The 12,423-nt window shown below is 41.2% G+C and overlaps 1 protein-coding gene across 1 annotated transcript in view; it reads right to left on the reverse strand.

Annotated features, from left to right (window-relative positions):
* The window catches only part of RAB10 (RAB10, member RAS oncogene family), a 72,572-nt gene extending 61,843 nt beyond the window's left edge, over window positions 1–10,729 (reverse strand). The window contains exon 1 of the mRNA XM_090281074.1: window positions 10,065–10,729. Coding sequence (XP_090137200.1) covers window positions 10,065–10,191 — 127 coding nt within the window. The 5' untranslated portion in view covers window positions 10,192–10,729. The remainder of the gene's footprint in view (window positions 1–10,064) is intronic.
* Window positions 10,730–12,423: the final 1,694 nt, after the last annotated feature.

Genomic DNA, 12,423 nt, shown 5'->3' on the forward strand with positions numbered 1-12,423 from the left:
ATAGCCCGCAGCAGTGGAACAGAAGGTCCCACATTCACGTGTAGTCGACAAAAACCAGGAGGGATACCCTGGGAGCCAGTGATCCCAGCCCCAGGCAAGACCACACAGCCCAGGGTTCCAGCATCAGGAAGATAAACCCCCATTACCTAAGTAAAAAACCAGTGGGGATTGGGGTAGCGGAAGTAACTGCCAGATTTTCACTGCTTATAGGACCCACGAGGTCTTAGAACGCACACAAACCCCAGGGCAGCAATTGGAAGGGGTGCCAATCATATAAAGGAAGTGGGTGAAGTGACTGGATATGGGGCAAGAGCTGAGCAAATTGACAGAAGCCAGGGAATAGCACTGTCCCCTTTCCAAGCCCGCCACCACAAACAGAGCCACGAAGCGGTGAAGTGGGTTGCACTGCCCCGGCAATTACCTAAGGTTCCAACCCACACAATTTACAGGTGTCTTTGCAACATGGGCCATGCTACTAAGACATAGAGAAAACTCAGAAAAAGAACTAAATGAAACGTAAATAGCCAACCGAATATATGCAGAGTTCAAAACACTGGTGATAAGAATGCTCAAAGAACCCAAGAGTATGAAAAAAAGATAAAGAAATGAAGGTTACAGAAAGTGAAATAAAGAAAAATATACAGGGAACCAACAGTGAAGGGAAGGAAGCCAGGGTTCAAATCAATAATTAGGAACAAAAGGAAGAAATAAACATTCAACCAGATCATAAAGAAGGAAAAAGAATGCAAAAAAAAAAAAAAAAAAAAAAACAAGGAGAGGCTTAGGAACCTCTGGGACAACTTTAAACGTGCCAACATCCAATTTATAGAGGTGCAAGAAGGGGAAGAGAAAAAGCAAAAATTGAAAACTTATTTGAAAAAATAATTAAAGAAAACTTCCTTAATGTGGCAAAGGAAATAGGCATATAAATCCAGGAAGCACAGAGAGTCCCAAACAAGCTGGACCCAAAGAAGGCCACACCAAGACACATTATAATTAAAATGCCAAATGTGGAAAGATAATCTTAAAAGCAGCAAGAGAAAAGCAGAGAGTTACCTACAAAGGGGTTCCTATAAGACTATCAGCTGATTTCTCAAAAGAAACTTTGCAGGCAACAAGGGTCTGTCAACACATGTTTTGTAAGTGATAAAAAGTAAGGACCTACAACCAAGATTACTCTATCCAGCAGAGTTATCATTCAGAATGGAAGGGCAGATAAAGTGCTTCCCAGACAAGGTAAAGCTGAAGGAATTCATCATCACCAAGCCATTATTACATGAATTGTTAAAGGGACTTATTTTTTTTTTTAAAGTTCAAAACTAAAAACATTAAAATGACAACAAACTCATAAGTATCAACTACTGAATCTAAAAAACAAAAACAAACACCAAGCAAACAATCAGAACAGGAAAAGAATCATAGGTATGGAGATCATCTGGAGGGTTATCAGCTGGGAGGGGGAAGGGGATGATTGGGGGAAATGGCAGAAAGGTTAAGAAGCAAAACTGATACGAACGTAATAGACAGGGTAATGTTAAGAATAGTTTAAGAGACCTGGCTGGTGTGGCTTGGTGGACTAAGCTCCCGCCTGTGAACTGAAAGGTCGCCAGTTCAATTCCCGGTCAGGGCACAAGCCTAGGTTGCAGGCCAGATGTGTCTCTCCCTCTATCTCCCTTCCCTTCCCACCTTTCTGAAAATAAATAAAATCTTAAAAAAAGAATAGTATAGGAAAGGAGGAAGCCAAATAACTTACACACATGACTCACTGACATGAACTAAGTAGGGAATTGCTGGAGGGAAGGGGAATACTGGGTGGAGGAGGACAAGGGGGAAAATTGGGACAACTGTAACAGTATAATCAATAAAATATACTTTAAAAAAATTAAAGCAACTATTAAAAACTCTCAAAACAGTAAAAAAAAATTTTCATTTAGAAAAGTGGGCAACTGAATCAGACATTTCACCAAACATATACAGACAGCCAATAAAGACATAAAGATTTTCCAACACCTCTGGCCATCAGGGAAAATGTAAGTAAAAACGACGAGATTGTCACTACACACTTACCAGAATAGCTAAAATATAAAAAAGCAACACCACCAAATGCTAAAGGGACTTATTTAGGAAAAAGAAGAAAATCAAAACCATGAACATTAAAATGGCAATAAATTCACAACTATCAACAACTGAATCTAAAAAACAAACTAAGCAAACAAGCAGAATATAAACAGAATCACAGGTATGGAGATCATGTGGAGGGTTACCACCTGGGAGGGGGAAGGGGGAGAATGGGGAAAAAGGTACAGGGATTAAGAAGTACAAATTGGTAGGTACAGGATAGATAGGTGGATGTTAAGAACAGTATAGAAAATGGAGTAGAAGTTATATGCATGACCCATGGAGATGGGCCAAGGGGTGGGGGGTGGTTGCCAGAGGTAAATGGGGGTACTGGGTGAAGGAGGCAAAAGGCGATAAACTGGGACAGCTGTAATAGAACAATCAATAAAATATATTTTAAAAATACAAAAACTAAAAAACATGCAATTACTATATGACCCAGTAATTACACTACTGGCATTTATCCCAGAAAAAATGAAAACTTATGATCAGAGAAAAATCTATACAAAATAGTCATAGACGCTTTATAAAAACTGGAATCATCCCAGATGTTCCTCAGTAGGTGAATAGTTAAACTATGGTATATACATTAACATGGAATACTTACTCAACAATAAAGAAGAAATACTTATGCACACACTTAGATTAATCTCCAGGGAATTACGCTGAGTGGATAAAAGTCAATCTCAAAAGGTTATATACTGTATGATTCTATTTACATTATGCTTTTGAAATGACCCAATTTTTTAAATGGAAGACAAATTTTTGGAGGGGAGAAATGGGGGAGAGGAGAAGAAAAAGGACGTAGTTACAAAAGAATACCCAGGAACCTCATCCCTGGGAACTCTGTTCTGTACCTTCACTATGGTGGTGACTACATGAACTTACACTAGTGATAAAACTGCAGAAAATTTCTCCCTCTCCCTCTATCCCTCACACACACACGTTGTACAAGTAAAACTGGGGAAATCTGAATAAGAATGGTATACTGCTGCAAATATCAATATCCTGGTTGTGATTATCGTATTAAGTTAAACAAAATGCTACCCAGGGAGAAACTGGACCAAGTGTACAAAGGATCCCTCTTGTATTAATCTACAGTTGCCTATAAAAAATTTCAATAAAAAAAAGTCTGTATAAGCACTGCTATTCATATAAAAGGAACAAATCAACACTGTCCTCTGTTCTGATTTTGATACATTGTATTTTTTTAGTCTCCAGAATAATGGTAATTCCATTTTTTACATTTACAACCTTGGATGCTCTATTTCTGAGTCAGATTGGAAACTTAATGTTCCATTACCAGTTGCTGTTTTCCTCAAAAACATTATTTTTTATCTCTGGGAAAAAAGGATAATATCAAGCAATCACTTTTGCTTATAACTCAAAATAAATGGCACTGTCACCAAAGAAAATTTCTCATTTCAGATTTCCCTTCAGATGAGTTTTCTTCATGAAAATTTTATTCTAATCATCTTTTCAAATTCCTTTTCTTCTAATTCAAACTACTTATTCTATTAATTCCCAATAGTTATCTATTTGAAGAGGCAGATCCATGACCTTTACAAGACTTTTTATCAGTTTTATGGGTTCAGACAATGTTCTATTAATATTATCCTCAACACCCTCTGTAGCGCCTTTAAACTCTTCCTTTATGCCTCATCTCCATAAGCAGTTTTCCCATGCAGATCTCTTTAGCCAGTCACACAAGTTATATATTTGTGCTAAATAACAATTGTAAATTAACACTCAACAAGGCCCTGCTTCTCTACTCATCATAGATGCTACTAAATTACAAACTGGGTAGTCTTGTAGTTTTAAAAGTTAAAACAGATTGCCACTGTTTCTCCTATCAGTCTCTCTCTTTTACAAACCAAACAGAAATATGAGTATGCCCTTTGCCACATCTTGTATACCACTATACACTATAATTCTTGAAAAGAAAATAATTGCCCTTAACATTAATCAGCTCAGCTCTGCTATGTTATGCTATACATTTTTAAAAAAACAAGTAACCTGAATAAATCCCTTGATATCTGATTGCTGATTTGTAACTTCCCCACTCCTGTCAAAACAAAACAACAAAAATACTGCAATTCCATTTTTTTTTTAATTTATTTACTTATTTTTAGAGAGGGGGGGAAGGAAGAAAGAGAGGGAGAGAAACGTCCAACTGGTTACCTCTAGCATAAAACCCCAAAGCAAGCGAGGCAAGTGCCCTGACCCGGAGTCAAATCAACACCTTTCGGTTTAGGGGACAACGCCCAACCCACTGAGCCACACTAGTCAGGGCTGCAACTCCTCTTTTCAAATTGATATTGATAAGCAGGAGAATCATTCTATCAATTTTTTCCAAATAAAACAATGAAATTCTCAGAATGAGAAACATGACTATGAACTGGACTGGGTATAGATTCTAGTCAAAACTTTTTCACTAATTAGCCATGTAATCTTTCAGAAATTACTTCATCGGTCTGTTTCCTAACTCTTAAAATTCCTTGTTGTGATCTTCCCAGCATTAACATTCCATGATTCTAATATTCCAAGGAGTTCTATGTAAATACACATAACAAAAGCCAAACCTCTCTCCAATATCTTAAAGTGCAGACTAGTGAAACTAAAAGCGTTAAGTATGGCGTAAAAGCCGTGGTCCCCAACTTTTCTGGTACCAGGGACCGGTTTCGTGGAAGACAATTTTTCCATGGACCAGTGGGGGCAGGTGGAGAAAGGAGGCAGAGTTCAGGCAGTAATGCAGGTGAAGCCTAGCATGCTGCCTTCCTGTTCACCTCCTGCTGTGCCCCACCCCAGGGATTGGGGACTCCTGCCATAAAAGGATCCTCTGGACTCAGTGACCACTGGTTAACTCTAGCTATCACAGGGAATAGTGAGGATCTAGGTGTCTGTAATACAATAAAATGTTCTTTCAGAGAGCTGGGTTAAGTGTTAAATAGTTTTTATTTTTTTGGTTTTGGGGGTTTTTATTTGTTTTTGCAGCAAAATATACATAACGGAAAATTTACCATTCAAACTTTTTTCAGTTGTGGTAAAAGAGAACACATAACATTAAACTTACCATCTTAACCATTTTAAGTGTATAGTGTAGTGATGTTAAGTATATTCACACTCTTGTGTAACAGATCTCCAGAACTTTTTCATCTCACAAAACTGAAACTCTATACCCATTAAACTCGTTTTCCCCTTCCCTACCACCCCTCCTTGGGGGACTATCATTTTACTTTTCACCAGTCTACTTTCTGTTTCTATGAATTTGACTTTAGATATCTCTTTAAGTGATATTTGTCTTTCTGTGCATTTTAACAATTTTAAGTGTATAATTCAGTGGCATTAAATATGTTCACACTGTTATGGAACCATAATCACTATCCATTTCCACAACTTTTTCATTTTCCCAAAATGAAGTCTATACTCAATAAGTAATAATTCCCCATTAATTGAAATTCTGTACCCATTAAGCAATAACTCGTCATGACCCAGTCCTGAGACCCTGGTAAACATTATTCTACTTTATAAAATATTTGTCATTTTGTGTGTGGCCTGTTTCACTTAGCACAGTGTTTTTGAACACTACGTTAGCATATATCAGATTTTCAATTCTTTTTAAGGCTGAATAATATTCCATTGTATGTATATACTACATTTTGCATATACATTAATCCACTGGACATTTGGGTTGTTGGAACATTTTGGCTACTGTGAATAGTGCTGCTCAACAAACAATAACAAGTGTTGGTAATGATGTGGAGATATTGAAACCCTGGTGCAGGACTAAGAGCAACATACAACAGTGTAGCCAGTGTGGAAAATAATATAGTGGTTTCTCAAAAAAATTAAAAATAGAATTACCATATGATCTAGCAATTCCATTTCCAGGTATATACCCCAGAAGAACTGAAAGCAGGGACTTGAACAGGTAATTGGATGACAAAATTCATTTTTGATAAGTCAACCATCCTAATGGGTATGAAGTGACATCTCCTAGTGGTTTTGGCTTACATTTCTGTAATGATTAGCAATGTTGAACATCTTTTCATGTTCTTACTAGCCACTTGTATATCTTCTTTGGGAAAATGCCCAGATAGTTTTTAATTAAACCTAAAATTGAATGAAAGAAATTACTCAGGCACTCAAGACATTCTTGCAGCATGAGCCACTGGCTGCCTGAGTATCACAGCAAAGCACAGACAAGTTTAATATGACAAAGTTTTTGCTCATTTCTCTAAAAACCAGCCTCTCCATATAAAATAGGCTCAGTTAAACTTAACCAGTTCTTAAATGCAGGTTAGCGGAACCATCCTATTCTTCCAAAGCTTAGTAAAAACACTCAGAAAGACAACAAAATGAATGCAGTCATTATAGCTTTCCTGGGGGCAAGAGCCTTTCCCAATTTAATTTCTTACACTGAGCCCAGAGACTTCATTTCCCAACGAGTAATAATAAGTCTAGGGGTGAAGCGATTAACAATACCAAAAGGTATTGTTGAACACATTCAGTTAAACAGCCCACTAAGAATTTCTGCTTTGGGACAAGTCCCTGTAGTTGCCATTATGTATCACTAAAGGTTAATGCTCTCCTGACAAGAGGGTTATGGGCAAATCAACCACTGATATCTGCTTATCCAAAACCAGTAACTCTCTTTACCAAGTACTTCTCAATCTTTGAATTTTACTCTAAAATTACTCTATTAGCCAAACAGCTAATATTCTTAAGTAAAATCTGCTCCCAATCTACATCACATATATAATGCTCAGGAAAATATTAAAATAAAGTCAGCCCCAAATCTATATTAGAGAATCCTGGTTGTAATACCTGTCTGCCTGCTTTATCATTATTTATAGTGCACCCATGAAATGCAGGGACTCTTCTAGGTGCTTAGCATCTATCAACAACAACAAAAAGGACAAAGATCTTTGGCCCTGACCAGTATGGTTCAGTTTGCTGAGTGTTCTCCTGTAAAGTAAAACGTCTCCAGTTCGATTCCCAGTCAGGGGACATGCTGGGGCCTGTAGGAGAGGCAACGGATGGATGTTTCTCTCCCTCTCTTGCTCCCTCCCTTCCACTCTCTCTACTTCTATTCAAACCTCAGGTTTTAAAAATCAGGTGACAACTATAATTTCACTATCATTTATAATTAGAGATTGCTTTAGATTATTTTTTAAAAAGCAAAATAAGACATAAAAAAAGAACAACCCCAGTCAACTGATAGAATTTTAAATGTCCTAAAAGCAGTTACATTCAAAGTATTTCTAGTTGTCTGTACATTAGACAGCTGGCTAGTTTAAACGCCCAGACACGCACTATCCAGCAGGGTAGCCAACAGCCACATTATTGAGCCTAAACTGAAATGTACTGTAAGTATAACATACACACTTGAGATAAAGAATGTAAAATATCAACAATCTTTAACATAATAAAACACTTTCAATAAAATGAGCAAAAATATATTATTAAATTCTTCTTGTACTTTTTAAACGTGGCTACTAAAAATATTATCTTTGTAGTTCACATTATATTTCTTTTGGACAGAACTGATTTAAGGTAACAGCAGACTTCTAAACCTGCACACAGAGCTAATACATGTGTTGGAACTGTACTTAGAATTTTATACTTAGGTATTTATTCATTTCTCAACTTACATTGTTCAACATACCATATAACAAAAATAACCTATCAAACATTTTTATATCAAAATATGAAAATCTCAGAATCTAAAAAGAAATTATTTAGCAGATCACTTTCAAATATTTGGGTGGCGCTGTGTGCAGGACATTCAATCCATAAAGTAACTTGTTCTGACACCCTTGACCAGAAGGGTCACATATTCTATATATAGCTAATAATGCACTGTGCTCCTCCAGTATGCCTGGCACCATGCTAGACGGTTTACTCTGATTAACCCATAAAATCCTCTCAACTACCCTATGTGGTAGGCACTATTATTAACACTGAAGAAACTGAAGCAGACAGAAGTTAAGTTTACTTGCCCAAGTCCCACAACTACCGGCAGGCTTTATCTAAAAGCAACACATTTTCCCAAGTAAAAGAACTACACAAAAACATTGTTACTATCTTACAGGATTGTGTTTTAGTTGAGTGAGTACCCATTACAAAAAGAGTGAAGTAGATAAAACTAATGCTTTGCTTCCTGCTCTCCGCCCCACCCTTCTCAAAGGCAGGTTCAAGTTGACCACATGAATTAAATCCCTCATCTTATACAGGTTTATTTTATGTTCTCGTTCCCAAAAAGGCCCCATCCCACCCACCCCTTTGGTCCCATTCCTATCTCTGATCCTTGAGGCTTCATTTTAGAGATCAGCCCCCTGCATGCTAATAGACTTCCCAGGATTGAGGCTAATCATGCCTCCTCCCTATGCTTGTCCCTCCTGCAGCACTTTCCACACTCCATCTGGATTGTCTTCACTAGATTGCTACTAATCTATTATATTCACCATTTATCATCAGCGCCTAACGCAGCACCTAGCACTAGGTGCTCCATATTTGCTGAACTATCTAACCACCAGACCCACCCAGCTACAGCTTGAAAGTGAAATCAAAAGCAAACTTCATGGTGCTAACCCACATGCAGAAACAAGTTCTAAGTTTCACAAAATTTATGACAGGTCAAGAGAACAGTATAATACTCAGGCAACAACTATTAGGATGATTCCCCTTCCAAAAAAGGGGGAATAATATAAAAATGTATTTTAAATGATCCCTTGTTCAATTCAACTTCAGTACAATTTGTTTTATGAGACTGAATGAAGTAACTAATATATCTGTCACAAGAAATCAACAATTTCAGGAATGCTACAACACAAACTGTTTGAAATCAGCCTAATTTTGACAATTTTCAGAGTTCAAAGAAGGCCGTAGTTACTTTCTTAAATCACCTAAATATAAAACTAGTTACACTTTAAAAAATGAGTTTCATCGCACTGCCCCAAGGCTGAGTGCTCGCCTCCAAGTGACAGAGGCAACCATGAGTCCTTTAAGGCATTTACTAGGGGCACGTTTCACATCCAATTCACTCATCACAATTTGTGTTAATGCCACTAACTTTCCTATCCAGAGTCCAAAGGGACTTTCCTAGAACCTTCCCTTTTCTTTTCCTAAACGGAAAACCAATGAGAAAGGTCAATCTTCAGCTCTTACTTCCACTCTTTAAGTAATTCTGAAACACGAGGTGAAAATACTGAGGTCCTGGGGCTATGACTGGCAAAATACTTTCCTGTAAATTCTAGAGTCAAGTAAAATAGGAGGGAGAACTTCACTCTTTCGGGTTTGAGGTTAAAAAAGAAAAAGATATACTGATCATCGCCCTTTAGATTGCTGCTTCTGTTGCTGTCTCAGAAAGCACTGTCCAGGCAAACATCCCAGAGTCCCACACCAAACACGAGAAGCCTCCGACTGTTTGACACATCGATGGATTAGCCAACGCACCCCAACTCACTTTTCCCCTCTAATTTGCTTTAATTATTCCTCATACAAACCCTCAGGTTTACTCTAAGTTATGTCCATATGGAATCTTCTCTTTCCCTTGAAGTATATAAATCAGGCCTTTACCAAATGACTACCAGTGCTCCAATCCCAACCACTAAAATAAATTCCTTACAAATATCGACATCTAGGAAAGCCATACAAATATGGAAAAACCCAGTCCAGTCGCTTAAAGAAACAGAAATTAATGCTGCATATTTTGTAACAACAGGCACTGAACAGAGTGGGAGACTCGAAAGCAAAAGACCGGACTGAAAGCATGGGAAGACCCCGCCCCAGTAGGCTCGATGCCGATTCAAACAGTAACTTGGGTCTGTCGCCTAGAATCTGAATCACTGAAACAAAGGCGTATATTACGGGAAGCAAGATGTCTGGACTGAAAGAAACGGTTTGCAGCTAAAGACCATACACCATCCTCCTACAGGTCTTACCTATGGTGGAAATAAAGGTGGTATTGAAGGCATCATCCGAAAAACGAAAAAGGACGCAGGTCTTCCCCACTCCCGAGTCCCCGATCAGGAGCAGCTTGAAAAGCAGGTCGTACGTCTTCTTCGCCATTGGGAGGAGCGGCTCAGGCGCTCGCCGCCGGCGGCCCCAAGGGATCGGTCCTTCTCACTATGGCCAACTCCTCACTCGGGCGTTCTCAGGCCGGAGGACCGGGGAAGCGTGGGAAAAAGGAGGGCTCGAGAGGGCGCGGGCGACCTACGAACAGCCTCGCCGAGGAAGCACCGATGGTGGCGGCGTCCGGTGCCTCCGAGGGCGGCGACCGCAGCTCCGCAGCCTCTCCCAGACGCCCTGCCCGGTTCCGGGGAGTCGGTCGGGACAAAATGGCCTCCCCTCCCCCCTCGGGGCTGCTCGGCCGGGTCGCTCCCACGGGCAAGCGAGCAAGCTCTGCGGGCGAGAGAGCGCGGCGGGTGTGAGGACAGTCTCTCTCCCCAGCAAAAACTCCGCGTTACAACGCGCCGATGGCAGCAAAGGATGACCCCGAGCCAACGAGCTCAGCTACATAGCCACAGGAAGCCGAGCCGCCCGGGCCAGAGCCACCTTTTCCCCGTGCCCTCTCACGCCGGCGTGCGCGCTGCCTGAGACGCACGCAAGGACGTACGCCCGCCCTTCCCTCGCGCCCTCGCCCTGCGGTCAACCTCTGCGCACGCGCGCCAGAGGATGTGGCGGCACGCGGGGGCGAAGGGCGGAGCGCAGGGTCTACAAGCCTCAGTCTAAGGTCCGACGGAGAAGAGCGAGGGGTGGGGCGAGAGAGGGCGAGGCCGCGGGCGCGCTCCCTGTGGCCGCCTGATAGGGTGCCGGGCGTTACGGGCACGCCCCGCGGGGCGGTGGTGGCGATGCCTAGTGACTGCGCAGGCGCGGCATCCTAGAGTAGCCCCTTAAACCCGCCCTTTCCCTTCTGGGGACGCCTTCCTGGCTTCGCTGAGGGTGTTCTGGGTTATTCGTGGCCCCGGGGTCGAGCTGGTTTTGGCGCAGCGACGGGCTTAGGTGGACCTGTGTTCCTGTATTGCTCAACCTCGTCAATGCGAGAAAAAAACAGCGCCCAGGGTCATTTAATAGCCCCCCTTGTTAAAATGAGGCGCATCCCGGAGTGCTCTCCCTCGTGGGCTAGTCCTGACTGGGGAAATATTAAAGCTACATCCCGTCTTACTTAAGGAGCAAGAGTTGACGTTCTAGAGATTTGAAATGGGAAAACTGGCCACGGGGCTTTGGCTGGCATGATGTAACCTGCCTTCCAGGACGAGGAGCGGAAGGCTGAGGAACACCTGGGCCGGGGAGAACCTACCCACCAAGTGGACTCTTCGGTGCTGTGCTCTACTTAAGAGAACCCGCACCAGGCCTTGGAATATGGAGAGCCCAAGAGCGCTGTACAAAGAAGGCAGGCCTCCCACTCCCCCCAAAATCGGACCACCGATGTCCAAACTGAACGATAGTAAAGCCGACCTCAACCCAACGCTGCCTCCTCTTCCGCTTTCTTTGTATACCCCTTAAGCCCCTACCTCACTCCCTTTAGTCTTATTTATACCTCCCCTTTCCTCTTCTTCCTGTCTGTAGTTTAAATGCTCATACTCCTTCCCTACCATTATCCGTGTGCTTCATCCCTCCAAAGCACACCCAGGATGGCAGAGTAGTTGGACCTGACAGGAAAAAACAGACATCTGAAAAGCAAGAAACAGGGATTGAGAAAGAAGTAAAAACTACATTTTTATACTCCACCACCACCAAAATGTTTGTGTATTTGATATGTAATTAAAATCAGTCTTTCAGGCATTTAGGGTAATCATATTCCAGTAGCCCATTAATTTTATTTGTTCATTTTTAGAGAGGGGAAGGGAAGGAGAAAGGGCCAGAAACCTGGAGTTGCTTCTCACACTGACGGAGGGATGCCCCCCCCTCCAGTGGGAACCTGGATGCCCCCCCACCCCCAAGTGGAAACCTGGTGTGCAACCCAGGCATGTGCCCTGACTGGGAATCGAACCAGTGACCTTTTAGTTCACAGGCTGGCACCCAATCCATAGAGCCACATCAGCCAGGGCTAAGAAGCCCATTTTTTAAAGACCTGTTTTACATGTTTCCTTTGCAACAACCCCTAAAGTTTCATTACTGAAAATACTTGTCTTTTCTAATATATCTTCCTCTTCATTTTATTTCTGTGCTCACTCTTTTTAGTCCTGTCACTTAAACATTATTCTTTTTTTCAGTTGGGAATGTCTTCTGGTAATACCAATAATTCTAAAACAGGCTAGCTGTGGGAAACACAAAAAGAGCTATGGTCAGTGCTTCACA

This window comes from Furipterus horrens, unplaced genomic scaffold, assembly GCF_987537825.1.
Source record: "Furipterus horrens unplaced genomic scaffold, mFurHor1.1.pri manual_scaffold_6, whole genome shotgun sequence".
NCBI lineage: Eukaryota > Metazoa > Chordata > Mammalia > Chiroptera > Furipteridae > Furipterus > Furipterus horrens.